Here is a 15,397-nt window from a genome sequence, read left to right as displayed (position 1 = left end):
GGGCTCCCGGATGGAGCCTGCCGACCCCACACGCCCGACCGGGGGTCCCGGGGAGCTCGGTTGGGGGTAAGGGGCGACGGAGGGCACCCTACCGCTTTTCTGGAGGTCGGCCAGCAGGCCGCTCCACTCGGCGCGGAAGGTGTCCGCCCCGGTGAGGCTGCCATCGCCGCCGATGACGCACAGGTTGGTGATGCCGCGCTTGACCAGGTTGGCGGCGGCCTGGAGGCGGCCCTGCCGCGTGCGGAAGTCCTGGCACCGCGCGCTGCCGATCACCGTCCCGCCCTGGGGGAGAGGGGTTGAGCAGCGGGTGAGGTGGGGGGCTCCGTCCCCGGGGCGGTCCCCCCATCCCTCAACCGCCCCCCACCAAGCTGTTTCCGCGCCCTCCTTGAGCCTGGGCAGGGCCAGGGCCTCCTCTGGGGCTAGGAAGACTGGAAGCTCATCAATCAATCAATCAATCAATCAATCAATCGTATTTATTGAGCGCCTACTCTGTGCAGAGCACTGGACTAAGCGCTTGGGAAGTCCAAATTGGCAACATCTAGAGACAGTCCCTACCCAACAGTGGGCTCACAATCTAAAAGGGGGAGACAGAGAACAAATGATTGAGGTTTTCCCTTCATTTCCCTTTGGTGAAATGTCTCTTGCAGGAAGGTTTGGGCCACTTGCTGTTATTGATTCTAATCAGGGATCACATTTTACCGAGTCTGTTCTATCTGAAATTTATCGATCTCTTGGAATCAAATGTTCTTTACATGCACCGTACCATCCCCAGAGTTCAGGGAAAGTGGAACATGCCAATCGTGAGTTGAAAACCCTTTTGGGAAAACTTTGTACGGAAACTCATCTCAAATGGCCCGTCGTCTACGATGTCGCCCTCAGGCTCCTTTAAATAGATCACCTTCAAGGCCCTACTGAGAGCTCACCTCCTCCAGGAGGCCTTCCCAGACTGAGCCCCTTCCTTCCTCTCCCTCCCCCTCGTCCCCCTCTCCATCCCCCCCATCTTACCTCCTTCCCTTTCCCACAGCACCTGTATATATGTATATATGTTTGTACATATTTATTACTCTATTTATTTATTTATTTTACTTGTACATATCTATTCTATTGATTTTATTTTATGTATATATGTTTGTACATATTTATTACTCTATTTATTTATTTTACTTGTACATATCTATTCTATTTATTTTATTTTGTTAGTATGTTTGGTTTTGTTCTCTGTCTCCCCCTTTTAGACTGTGAGAGGCAGGGCCATGGCCTCCTCTGGGGCTAGGAAGACTGGAAGCTCATCATGGGCAGGAAGCACATCTGCTGACTCTAGTTTATTTTATGATAATAATAATAATAATGGTGGTATTTATTGATCACCTCCTCCAGGAAGCCTTCCCAGACTGAGCCCCCTCCTTCCTCTCCGCCTCCTCCTTCCCTTCCCCACAGCACCTGTACATATGTATATATGTTTGTACATATTTCTATTTTCAAGGCCCTGCTGAGAGCTCACCTCCTCCAGGAGGCCTTCCCAGATTGAGCCCCTTCCTTCCTCTCCCCCTCGTCCCCCTCTCCATCCCCCCATCTTACCTCCTTCCCTTCCCCACAGCACCTGTATATATGTATATATGTTTGTACATATTTATTACTCTATTTATTTTACTTGTACATATCTATTCTATTTATTTTATTTTGTTAGTATGTTTGGTTTTGTTCTCTGTCTCCCCCCTTTTAGACTGTGAGCCCACTGTTGGGTAGGGACTGTCTCTATATGTTGCCAATTTGGACTTCCCAAGCGCTTAGTACAGTGCTCTGCACATAGTAAGCGCTCAATAAATACGATTGATGATGATGATGATGATTTATTCTATTTATTTTGTTAATATGTTCTGTTGTCTGTCTCCCCCTTCTAGACTGTGAGCTCGCCATTGGGCAGGGACCGTCTCTATATCAAGCAATCAATCGTATTTATTGAGCGCTTACTGGGTGCAGAGCACTGGACTAAGCACTTGGGAAGTACAAGATGGCAACGTATAGAGACGGTCCCTACCCAACAGTGGGCTCACAGTCTAAACGTCTCTGTATGGTGCCAACTTGGACTTTCCAAGCGCTTAGTACAGTGCTCTGCACACAGTAAGCGCTCAATAAATATGATTGAATGAATGAATAATAATAATGATGGTATTTGTTAAGCGCTTACTATGTGCAAAGCACTGTTCTAAGCGCTGGGGGGGATACAAGGTGATCAGGTTGTCCCACGTGGGGCTCACAGTCTTCATCCCCATTTTACAGATGAGGTAATTGAGGCTCCGAGAATAATAATAATAATGCATAGCATTTGTTAAGTGCTTACTATGTGCAGAGCGCTGTTCAAATAATAATAATAATAATAATGGCATTTATTAAGCGCTTACTATTTGCGAAGCACTGTTTTAAGCGCTGGGGAGGTTACAAGGTGATCAGGTTGTCCCACGGGGGGCTCACAGTCCTAATCCCCATTTTATAGATGAGGTAACTGAGGCTCAGAGAATCAATCAATCAATCAATTGTATTTATTGAGCGCTTACTGTGTGCAGAGCACTGTACTAAGCACTTGGGAAGTCCAAGTTGGCAACATCTAGAGACAGTCCCTACCCAACAGTGGGCTCACAGTCTAGAAGGGAGAGATAGACGACAAAACCGTCTCTATATGTTGCCAACTTGGACTTCCCAAGCGCTTAGTACAGTGCTCTGCACAAACTACGCACTCAATAAATACGATTGAATGAATGAATGAATGAAAAACAAAACATGTGGACGGGTGTCAAGTCGTCAGAACAAATAGAATTAAAGCTAAATGCACATTCATTCATTCAATTGTGTTTATTGAGCACTTACTCTGTGCAGAGCACTGTACTAAGCGCTTGGGAAGTCCAAGTTGGCAACATCTAGACGGTCCCTACCCGACAGCGGGCTCACAGTCTAGAAGGGGGAGACAGACGACCAAACAAAACATGTGGATGGGTGTTGAGTCGTCAGAACAAATAGAATTAAAGCTAAGTGCACATTCATTCCTTCATTCAATTGTATTTATTGAACGCTTACTGTGTGCAGAGCACTGTACTAAGCGCTTCGGAAGTCCAAGTTGGAAACATCTAGAGACGGTCCCTACCCGACAGCGGGCTCACAGTCTAGAAGGGGGAGACAGACGACAAAACAAAACATGCGGACGGGTGTCAAGTCGTCGGAACAAATAGAGATAAAGCAGGGGCAGAGGGGCGGTGTAGACATACCCTCTGCCCAAGGGGCGTCCGCCCCAGGCTCAGGGGCCTCCGGACGGGTTCTGGAGGGTTTTGCCAGGGGGTTTGGGGAGCCCCCCGGCAGACACCCAATCCCAAGACTGGCTCTCGGCCCTTTGCCCAGGTTATTTCAGGCCCTGACCTTCTCCCGGCTACGGGATCAGTTTACCCCTCAGCTCCCGGGTGTCGTCCCATGATCGTCACCCTCCCCGCTGACCTTTCCCGGAGCAAAGAGCAACCAGTCCCTCGCGTGGTCCCTTAGGCCCCCCGCCCTGACCCCAGGGACCACCCTCCCAAACTGGGCCCATCGCCCGACCTACCAGTTGCAGCATCATGGAGACGCTCTCCCAGGTGGCCTCCCGGATGTTCTCGTCGCCATCCACCAGGCCCTGGTAACCCTGAGGGGCCCGCGCTGTGGTCAGCCCGGACCCCCATTCCGGCCCCCCCCCCAGACCCCCACCCCGCTCCGCTCCCTTTAGAGAAGCAGCGTGGCTCAGTGCGAAGATCCCGGGCTTTGGAGTCAGAGGTCATGGGTTTGAATCCCGCCTCCGCCAATTGCCAGCCGGGTGACTTTGGGCAAGTCACTTCGCTGGGCCTCAGTGACCTCATCTGGAAAATATATGTTGCCCGCTTGGACTCCCCAAGCGCTTAGTCCAGTGCTCTGCACACAGTAAGCGCTCAGTAAATACGATTGAATGAATGAATGAATGAAAATGGGGATTAAGATTGTGAGCCCCACGGGGGACAACCTGATCACCTTGTATCCCCCCCAGCGCTTAGAACAGTGCTTGGCACATAGTAAGCGCTTAACAAATGCCATCATTATTATTAAAGAGCCTGGGCTTTGGAGTCAGAGAGGTCATGGGTTCAAATGCCGGCTCCGCCAATTGCCAGCTGTGTGACTTTGGGCAAGTCACTTCACTTCGCCGGGCCTCAGTTCCCTCATCTGGAAAATGGGGATTAAGATTGTGAGCCCCCCGTGGGACAACCTGATCACCTTGTATCTCCCCAGCGCTCAGAACAGTGCTTTGCACATAGTAAGCGCTTAACAAATGCCATTATTATTATTAAAGAGCCCGGGCTTTGGAGTCAGAGAGGTCATGGGTTCAAATCCCGGCTCCGCCAATTGTCAGCTGGGTGACTTTGGGCAACTCACTTCACTTCCCTGGGCCTCAGTCACCTCATCTGGAAAATGGGGATTAAGACTGTGAGCCCCACGGGGGACAACCTGATCACCTTGTATCCCCCCCAGCGCTTAGAACAGTGCTTTGCACATAGTAAGCGCTTAACAAATGCCATTATTATTATTAAAGAGCCTGGGCTTTGGAGTCAGAGAGGTCATGGGTTCAAATCCCGGCTCCGCCAATTGTCAGCTGGGTGACTTTGGGCAAGTCACTTCACTTCCCTGGGCCTCAGTCACCTCATCTGGAAAATGGGGATTAAGACTGTGAGCCCCACGGGGGACAACCTGATCACCTTGTATCCCCCCCAGCGCTTAGAACAGTGCTTTGCACATAGTAAGCGCTTAACAAATGCCATTATTATTATTAAAGAGCCCGGGCTTTGGAGTCAGAGAGTTCATGGGTTCAAATCCCGGCTCCGCCAATTGTCAGCTGGGTGACTTTGGGCAAGTCACTTCACTTCCCTGGGCCTCAGTCACCTCATCTGGAAAATGGGGATTAAGACTGTGAGCCCCACGGGGGACAACCTGATCACCTTGTATCCCCCCCAGCGCTTAGAACAGTGCTTTGCACATAGTAAGCGCTTAACAAATGCCATTATTATTATTAAAGAGCCCGGGCTTTGGAGTCAGAGAGGTCATGGGTTCAAATCCCGGCTCCGCCAATTGTCAGCTGGGTGACTTTGGGCAAGTCACTTCACTTCCCTGGGCCTCAGTCACCTCATCTGGAAAATGGGGATTAAGACTGTGAGCCCCACGGGGGACAACCTGATCACCTTGTATCCCCCCCAGCGCTTAGAACAGTGCTTGGCACATAGTAAGCGCTTAACAAATACCATTATTATTATTATCATTATTATTATTATTATTATTATTATTATTATTATTAGATGTCTAACCTCCATCCCTCCTGCTGCAAGTTCAACCCATTCCTTCTCACCCAGCCGGTTGAGGGGCGATGGGGAGGAAGGGGACAGGGTGAGGATGGATGTAGGGCAGAGGGCCCACCTCCCTCCCGGTCCCCAGGGAGTCAGGAACCCACCCCCATCTCCTACCTCCTTCCCCTCTCCACAGCACCTGTATATATGTTTGTACAGATTTATTTTATTATCCGCACAATGAAATATTATATTTTAAGTATAACATTAATATATATAAACCAATATATAATATAATATTAAATAGATAATATAAATATTGTAAAATATGTATTTTATTTCTTTTATTATTATCCGCACAATAAAATATTATATTTTAAGTATAATATTAATATATAAATCAATATATAATATAATGTTAAACAGACAATATAAATATTGTAAAATGTGTATTTTATTTATTTATTTCATTATTATCCGCACAATAAAATATTTTAAGTATAATATTGATATATATATAAATCAATATATAATATAATATTAAATAGACAATATAAATATAGTAAAATATGCATTTTATTTATTTATTTTATTATTAGTACAATACGTTATATTGTACTTTGCCAATTACTTTATTTATTATTATTATTATATTATTTATGGAGGCCTTCCCAGACTGAGCCCCCTCCTTCCTCTCCCCCTCCTCCCCGCCTTACCTCTTTCCCCTCCCCGCAGCACCTGTATAGATGGATATATGTTTGTATGGATTTATTACTCTATTTATTTATGTATTTTATTTGGACATATTTATTCTATTTATTTTATTTTGTTAATATGTTTGGTTTTGTTCTCTGTCTCCCCCTTCTAGACTGCGAGCCCGCTGTCGGGTAGGGACCGTCTCTAGATGTTGCCACCTTGGACTTCCCAAGCGCTTAGTCCAGTGCTCTGCACACAGTAAGCGCAACAATTGCCTTTGAGTAAATAGGGTGAGATTTGATTTTACTTGTACATATTTGCTATTCTATTGATTTTGTTAATGATGTGCATCGAGTCTTTTAGACTGTGAGCCCACTGTTGGGTCGGGCCTGTCTCTATATGTTGCCAACTTGTACTTCCCAAGCGCTTAGTCCAGTGCTCTGCACACAGTAAGTGCTCAATAAATAGGATTGATGATGATGATGATGGAGCTTTAATTCTATTTGTTCTGACGACTTGACACCTGTCCAGATGTTTGGTTTTGTTGTCCGTCTCCCCCTTCTAGTCTGTGAGCCCGTTGTTGGGTAGGGACCGTCTCTAGATGACTTCCCAAGCGCTTAGTACAGTGCTCTGCACACAGTAAGCGCTCAATAAATACGATTGAATGAATGAATGTTCTAAGTGCGGGGGAGGTTACAAGGTGATCAGTTTGTCCCACTGGGGGCTCCCAGTCTTCATCCCCATTTTCCAGATGAGGGCACTGAGGCCCAGAAGAGTGAAGTGACTTGCCCAGAGTCACCCAGCTGACAAGTGGCGGAGCCGGGATTCGAACCCGCGACCTCTGACTCCAAAGCCCGGGCTCTTTCCACTGAGCCACGCTGCTTCTCGCCTCATATACTCACCTCATGGACAAAGTAGACCTTGGCACCGGTGAAGATTCCCACGCGGACCACGGCCCGGACGGCGGCATTCATTCCTGGGCAAGAGGAGAAAGAAAGGGGGTTCGAGGTGGGCATGAGGGACCCCGGGGTGCCATGGAAGGAGCGTTTTCCTCTGGGCATATGTGTGGTGGGTAGTAATAATAATAATAATGGCATTTACTAAGCGCTTACTATGTGCAAAGCACTGTTCTAAGCGCTGGGGAGGTTATGAGGTGATCAGGTCATCCCACGGAGGGCTCACAGTCTTCATCCCCATTTTCCAGATGAGGTCACTTGGGCCCAGAGAAGAGAAGTGATTTGCCCAAATAATAATAATAATAATAATGGCATTTATTAAGCGCTTACTATGCACAAAGCACTGTTCTAAGCGCTGGGGAGGTTACAGAGTGATCAGGTTGTCCCACGGGGGGCTCACAGTCTTCATCCCCATTTTCCAGATGAGGGAACTGAGGCCCAGAGAAGAGAAGTGACTTGCCCAAATAGTAATAATAATGATAATGATGGCATTTATTAAGCGCTTACTATGTGCCAAGCACTGTTCTAAGCACTGGGGAGGTTACAGAGTGATCAGGTTGTCCCACGGGGGGCTCACAGTCTTCATCCCCATTTTCCAGATGAGGGAACTGAGGCCCAGAGAAGAGAAGTGACTTGCCCAAATAGTAATAATAATGATAATGATGGCATTTATTAAGCGCTTACTATGTGCCAAGCACTGTTCTAAGCGCTGGGGAGGTTACAGAGTGATCAGGTTGTCCCACAGGGGGGCTCACAGTCTTCATCCCCATTTTCCAGATGAGGGATCCGACTCCGATATGTCTGCACACAGATGTGTATTCACAGGTGTACCGTGAACCCGCTGTTGGGTAGGGACCGTCTCTAGATGTTGCCAACTTGGACTTCCCAAGCGCTTAGTCCAGTGCTCTGCACACAGTAAGCGCTCAATAAATACAATTGAATGAATGAATGAATCCCCCTCCCGCCCTACCTCCTTCCCCTCCCCACAGCACCTGTATATATGTTTGTACGGATTGATTACTCTATTTTACTCGTACATATTTACTACTCTATTTATTTTATTTTGTTAGTATGTTTCGTTTTGTTCTTTGTCTCCCCCTTCTAGACCGTGAGCCCGCTGTTGGGTAGGGACTGTCTCTAGATGTTGCCAACTTGTCCTTCCCAAGCGCTTAGTACAGTGCTCTGCACACGGTAAGCGCTCAATAAATACGATTGAATGAAGGAATGAATGTGCCTGGATCGTGCACCTGGGTATGAGAAACAGCGTGGCCCAGTGGATAGAGCCCAGGCTTTGGAGTCGGAGGTCATGGGTTCAAATCCCGGCTCTGCCAATTGTCAGCTGGGTGACTTTGGGCAAGTCACTTCACTTCTCTGGGCCTCAGTTCCCTCATCTGGAAAATGGGGATTAAGACTGTGATTCCCCCTGTGGGACAACCTGATTGCTTTGTAACCTCCCCAGCGCTTAGAACAGTGCTTTGCGCATAGTAGGCGCTTAATAAATGCCATTATCATTATTATTATTATTAAGTCACAACTTCTCTGGGCCTCAGTGACCTCATCTGTCAAATGGGGATGAAGACTGTGAGCCCCCTGTGGGACAACCTGATTAGAGAAGCAGCGTGGCTCGGTGGAAAGAGCCCGGACTTTGGAGTCGGAGGTCATGGGTTCAAATCCCGGCTCCCCCACTTGTCAGCTGTGTGACTTTGGGCAAGTCACTTAACTTCTCTGGGCCTCAGTTCCCTCATCTGTAAAATGGGGATGAAGACTGTGAGCCCCACGTGGGACAACCTGATTACTGTGTATCCCCCCCCGCGCTTAGTACAGTGCTTTGCACATAGTAAGCGCTTAATAAATGCCATCATTATTATTATTGCTTTGTAACCTCCCCAGTGCTTAGAACAGTGCTTTGCACATAGTAGGCACTTAATAAATGCCATCATTATTATTATTATTATTATGTTACTTAACTTTTCTGGGCCTCAGTGACCTCATCTGTCAAATGGGGATGGAGACTGTGAGCCCCTGTGGGGCAACCTGATCACCTTGTAACCTCCCCAGCGCTTAGAGCAGTGCTTTGCACATAGTAGGCGCTTAATAGATGCCATCATTATTATTATTATTAAGTCACTTCTCTGGGCCTCAGTTACCTCATCTGTCAAATGGGGATGGAGACTGTGAGCCCCCTGTGGGACAACCTGATCGCCTTGTAACCTCCCCAGCGCTTAGAGCAGTGCTTTGCGCATAGTAAGTGCTTAATAAATGCCATCGTTATTATTATTATTATTATTATTATTATTATTATTATTATTATTATTATGTGTGTGTCTGTGCCTGGATTGTATACATGGGGGTCTGAATGTCTGGGTCTGAACTGTACACATGGGTGTGTGGGGGTATATGTGCTTTACTGTGCAATTGGGTGTACGTGTGCCTGTGACTCAGTTGTACACATTCATTCATTCATTCAATCGTATTTATTGAGCGCTTACTGTGTGCAGAGCACTGGACTAAGCGCTTGGGAAGTCCAAGGTGGCAACGTATAGAGACGGTCCCTACCCGACAGCGGGCTCACAGTCTAGAAGGGAGAGACGGACGACAAAACAAAACATGTGGACAGGGGTCAAGTCATCGGAACAAATAGAATTAAAGCTAAATGAAGACCACAATTCTTACTATTAATAATAATAATTACTTGGGAGAGGACGGCTCATTCATTCATTCAGCCGTATTTATTGAGCGCTTACTGTGCGCAGAGCACTGGACTAAGCGCTTGGGAAGTACAAGTTGGCAACATCTAGAGACGGACCCTACATGACAGCGGGCTCACAGTCTAGAAGGGGGAGACGGAGAACAAAACAAAAAACATGTTAACAAAATAAAATAAATAGAATAAATACGTACAAATAACATAAATAAATAAATAGAGTAATAAATGCGTACAAACATATATACATCTATACAGGTGCTGTGGGGAGGGGAAGGAGGTAAGATGGGGAGGAGAGGAAGGAGGGGGCTCATTCATTCATTCATTCATTCATTCATTCACATGGGCATGTGTCTGTAATGTACTGTATTGTGTATTGTCCCTGTACTGGACACACGGGTATATACGATGTGGACATAATTGCGGTAAATTTTAGGTGCTTACTATGTGCCAGACTGAGGTGGACGCCAGCAAATGAGGTTGGGCAGAATCCCTGTCCCACATGGGGCTCACGGCCTTAATCCCCATTTTCCAGATGAGGTCACTGAGGCCCAGAGAAGTGAAGTGCCTTGCCCAAAGTCACACAGCTGACAACTGGCAACTTGTCCTTCCCAAGCGCAGTGCTCTGCACGCAGTAAGCGCTCAATAAATACGATTGAATGAATTAATGAATTGGCGGGGTCAGGATTTGAACCCATGACCTCTGACTCCAAAGCCCGGGCTCTTCCCACCGAGCCACGCTGCTTCATCTATTAAAGGGCAGGGTCTACAGCTATTGTTAGCGCCCAGTCTGGTACCACGGGCTTGGGAGGGGGATTTGAATATCCCTGGAGGAGCAAAGAAGGAGAGAGAGCGGTGAATCTGCAGCAGGAGGGATGAAGGTTAGACTGCAGGAAGAGTTTCCTGAAGTTAGACCACAGGAGAAGCAGTGTGGTCTAGCAGAGTGGGCCCAGGCCTGAGAGTCCGAAGGGCCTGAATTTTAATCCCGCCTCCACGCCTTGTCAGCTGTGTGACTCTGGGCAAGTCACTTCACTTCTCTGGGCCTCAGTTCCCTCATCTGGAAAATGGGGATTAAGACCGTGAGCCCCACGTGGGACAACCGGATCGCTTGTATCCTCCCCAGCGCTTAGAACAGTGCTTTGCACATAGTAAACGCTTAATAAATGCCATCATCATTATTATTATTACCTGGAAAATGGGGATTAAGAATGTGGGCCCCATGTGAGATGTGGACTGTGTCCAACCTCATATCAATCAATCATCAATCAATCATTTATTGAGCGCTTACTGTGTGCAGAGCACTGTACTAAGCGCTTGGGAAGTCCAAGTTGGCAACATACAGAGACAGTCCCTACCCAACAGTGGGCTCACAGTCGCGCTTAGTTCGGTGCCTGGCACATCGTAAGCGCTTAACAAAATACCAGTGGAAAGAGCCTGGGCTTTGGAGTCAGAGATCCTGGGTTCAAATCCCGGCTCCGCCACTTGGCAGCTGGGTGACTTTGGGCAAGTCACTTCACTTCTCTGGGCCTCGGTGACCTCAACTGTAAAATGGGGATGAAGACTGGGAGCCCCCCGTGGGACAACCTGATCGCCTTGTAACCTCCCCAGGGTTTAGAACAGTGCTTTGCACAGAGTAAGCGCTTAATAAATGCCATTATTATTATTATTATTATTATTATTATTATTATTATTCTTACCATTAAAACCCCCCAAAAACTTCCTGAGGGTCAGGGAATGGGAAAAGTCTCCCCAGGAGGGATGAGGGGAAGACGAGGGACACTCCTAGGTCTCTCTGTCTGCCCATCTGGGGATCTAGACTGTGAGCCCGCTGTTGGGTAGGGACCGTCTCTAGATGTTGCCAACTTGGACTTCCCAAGCGCTTAGTCCAGTGCTCTGCACACAGTAAGCGCTCAATAAATACAATTGATTGATTGATTGATTGATTGACTGATCGATTTAGCTGCAGGGGTAGGGAGCGGGGGGCTGGGGCTCCTTTCTTGAACTCAAATCTCTTCCTCGCCCTCCCCAAGATTAAAGAAAGAAAATCAGTAAACCATTCCTGCTACTGGACAGGCTGTCAAAAGTTGGAGGGCTCAAGGGGGGAGCGGGGGGCTGGGGCTCCTTTCTTGAACTCAAATCTCTTCCTCGCCTTCCCCAAGATTAAAGAAAGAAAATCAGTAGACCATTCCTGCTACTGGACAGGCTGTCAAAAGTTGGAGGGCTCAAGGGGGGAGCGGGGGGCTGGGGCTCCTTTCTTGAACTCAAATCTCTTCCTCGCCCTCCCCAAGCTTAAAGAAAGAAAATCAGTAGACCATTCCTGCTACTGGACAGGCTGTCAAAAGTTGGAGGGCTCAAGGGGGGAGCGGGGGGCTGGGGCTCCTTTCTTGAACTCAAATCTCTTCCTCGCCCTCCCCAAGCTTAAAGAAAGAAAATCAGTAGACCATTCCTGCTACTGGACAGGCTGTCAAAAGTTGGAGGGCTCAAGGTGGGAGCGGGGGGCTGGGGCTCCTTTCTTGAACTCAAATCTCTTCCTCGCCCTCCCCAAGCTTAAAGAAAGAAAATCAGTAGACCATTCCTGCTACTGGACAGGCTGTCAAAAGTTGGAGGGCTCGAGGGGTGATCCTGTCCGCCCCCGCTCCTCCAGGGCCCTCATCTCCCCGGCTGACCCCTCCGGGAGCGGCTGCCCAGCTGGGGTTGGGCCTGCGGCCTCGCCTCGAGGGATATTTTTGGTGGTCCCAGGGGCCCGCGGGGTGTCACGGGCACATAGCTCACATTCCCCAGTGTCAGCTGCCCGGAAGGAGGAGCGAGGGATGGCCCAGATAGAGCTTGAGGCCCCCGAGAGGGGACGGGGGACCGACCGCCACCATCCCTGGGTTGCGGGGAATCTGGGCAAGAGGAGGGTGGGGGGCATTTCCCGGGTTTTCGGCGGTCACTCCGAGGGCCGGGTGTCCGGCTCTTCCACCCCAAGGCCCCGTCAGCCCAGAACCAAGGCCACCTCTGCCCCTGGGACCCCCATCTCTCCTGAGAATTAAGTAACCAGGCTCCACCCGCCACATCTCCCACCCTTGGCCAGGGACTCCCACCCCTGCGGTCGGGAATTTCTCCCCTCGGACCTCCTTCCCGGTGTTCCCCCCTCTGCCTCGCCCTCGCCGCTCCCCGCCACGGCCCAGGAGCCCAGAGGTCACCCGGTCCAACCCCCTGCCTCCAGGCAGGTGAGGGAGAACGAGATGCTGCCTTGAGTTGGAAGGTCTCCAGGGATGGGAGCCCCTACTTCTTCCCCTAAGTACCCCGGATCCTCCCGATGTGCTCTGCACACAGTAAGCGCTCAATAAATACGATTGATGATGACGGTCAGGAAATCCTTCTTCGTGTCTAACTGCGCTTTGGGCCTGTTGTCCACTCTGACCCCTGGGCCTTTTTCCGCCCCACTCGGCCCGGCAGTTCTGCCCCGGCCCTGGCACCGTGAGGTCCGTTCCTGCCGCGCTGCCCTCCTTGTTACTTTATTTATTTTATTTGTACATATTTATTCTATTTATTTTATTCGTGAATATGTTTTCTTTTCATTCATTCATTCATTCCATCGTATTTATTGAGCGCTTACTGTGCGCAGAGCACTGGACTAAGCGCTTGGGAAGTACAATTTGGCAACATCTAGAGACGGTCCCTACCCAACAGCGGGCTCACGGTCTAGAAGGTGGAGACAGACAACAAAACAAAACATGTGGTCAGGGGTCAAGTCATCAGAATAAATAGAAGTAAAGCTAGATGCACATCATTGACAAATTAAATAGAATAGTAAGTAGTCCTTTTAGACTGTGAGCCCACTGTTGGGTAGAGACCGTCTCTATATGTTGCCAACTTGGACTTCCCAAGCGCTTAGTCCAGTGCTCTGCACACAGTAAGCGCTCAATAAATACGATTGATTGATTGATCGATTCTCTGTCTCCTTCTAGACTGTGAGCCCGCTGTCGGGTAGGGACCGTCTCTAGATGTTGCCAACTTGGACTTCCCAAGCGCTTAGTCCAGTGCTCTGCACACAGTAAGCGCTCAATAAATACGATTGAGTGATTGATTGATTGATTCTCCATCTCCCCCTTCTAGACTGTGAGCCCGCTGTCGGGTAGGGACCGTCTCTAGATGTTGCCAACTTGGACTTCCCCGGCGCTTAGTCCAGTGCTCTGCACACAGTAAGCGCTCACTACGGTACTATGGTATAATAAATGCTATCATTACTATTATTAATAAACACGATTAATGAATGACCCCTGAACGGCCCCCTCCCCGCCGGCCCCACCGATTTCGCGCCAATCTGGGCCACACCAGATGCGATTCCTGGGTCCCCAAGCTCCTCACCGTCGGCCGATTTGGGGAGCAGGCTGGCCCCTGTCCCCTGCCCTTACCTTGGGCATCTCCCCCCGACGTCAGCACGGCGATGGCTTTGCCCACACCCAGGGTGGTGGCTGCTCGAGGCCCTGTCTGGGCCATGTTTGTCTCTGAGGAGAGAGAAAGAGAGAGAGGGGGTCGCCTGGGTCAGGTCCGCTCGGGGTTAAAGGCCTTCTCCAAACCCTGTCCTTCCCGGCAGTGATCCCGGGCTGCCCGCCGGGAAGCTTTTCCTCCCGGCCCCTCCTCCCGTCCTGCCCGCTCCAAGCCGGAGTGGCGGACGAGCCTGGCAAAATGTCACCGTAACCGAGCCCACCTGCTGCGTCAGGCTGGGCTACCTCCCTCCCTCCCTCCTTCCCCAGCCTCAGTGTCCCCACCCCTCCCCAGCCTGGCCCTCCTGTCCTCCCGCTGTGGGCCCTCGCCCCCCTCTGCCAGCCTGGCCTTCTGCCCTCTTTCAATCGTATTTATTGAGCGCTTACTGTGTGCAGAGCACTGGACTAAGCGCTTGGGAAGTCCAAGTTGGCAACATCTAGAGATGGTCCCTACCCAAATCGGCTCAGCCTCCCATCGTCATTCTGCACAGTGCTCTGCACACAGTAAGCGCTCAATAAATACGATTAGACTGTGAGCCCACTGTTGGGTAGGGACTGTCTCTAGATGTTGCCAATTTGTACTTCCCAAGCGCTTAGTACAGTGCTCTGCACATAGTAAGCGCTCAATAAATACGATTGATGATGATGATGATGATGATTGATTGATTGATTGCACCACCACCACCATCATCACCAGATCCGCCACAGGTCTGCTGTGTGACCTTGGGCAAGTCACTTAACTTCTCTGAGCCTCAGTTACCTCATCTGTAAAATGGGGATTAAGACTGGGAGCCCCACGTGGGACAACCTGATCACCTTGTATCTCCCCCCAGCGCTTAGAACAGTGCTCTGCACAGAGTAAGTGCTTAACAAATGCCATTATTATTATTATTATTATCATCATCACTATGGTATTTGCTAAGCGCTCACTCTGTGCCCAGCACTGTTCTAAGCAGAAGGAAGCCCCCTCCCCATTTTGGGCCACCTCCACCTCTCCTTCACCCAGTCTACTGATTGTGTCCCGGCAGGTTCCTGTCAATGAGCCGGCAGTGATGTCTACAGGGCGCTATCTAGACTGGATGGCTGCAGAGTCTTTTCATTCATTCATTCATTCATTCATTCATTCAATCATATTTATTGAGCGCTTACTGTGTGCCCACTGTTGGGTAGGGACTGTCTCTATATGATGCCAATTTGTACTTCCCAAGCGCTTAGTACAGTGCTCTGCACACAGTAAGCGCTCAA

The 15,397-nt window shown here is 49.2% G+C and overlaps 1 protein-coding gene across 3 annotated transcripts in view; it reads right to left on the bottom strand.

Moving 5' to 3' along the window:
* Nucleotides 1–15,397, bottom strand: part of PFKM (phosphofructokinase, muscle) — a 63,681-nt gene that overhangs the window by 36,373 nt on the left and 11,911 nt on the right. For all 3 annotated transcript variants that reach the window (XM_038752616.1, XM_038752615.1, XM_038752617.1), the window contains exons 2-5: nt 14,081–14,173; nt 6,923–6,996; nt 3,587–3,664; nt 93–282 (exon numbers count right to left, since the gene is read on the bottom strand). In XM_038752616.1, the coding sequence (XP_038608544.1) occupies nt 93–282; nt 3,587–3,664; nt 6,923–6,996; nt 14,081–14,173 (435 nt within the window). The remainder of the gene's footprint in view (nt 1–92; nt 283–3,586; nt 3,665–6,922; nt 6,997–14,080; nt 14,174–15,397) is intronic.

Source organism: Tachyglossus aculeatus, chromosome 10, assembly GCF_015852505.1.
Source record: "Tachyglossus aculeatus isolate mTacAcu1 chromosome 10, mTacAcu1.pri, whole genome shotgun sequence".
Taxonomy (NCBI): Eukaryota; Metazoa; Chordata; class Mammalia; order Monotremata; family Tachyglossidae; genus Tachyglossus; species Tachyglossus aculeatus.
This window is presented reverse-complemented; position numbering and strand designations above follow the sequence as displayed.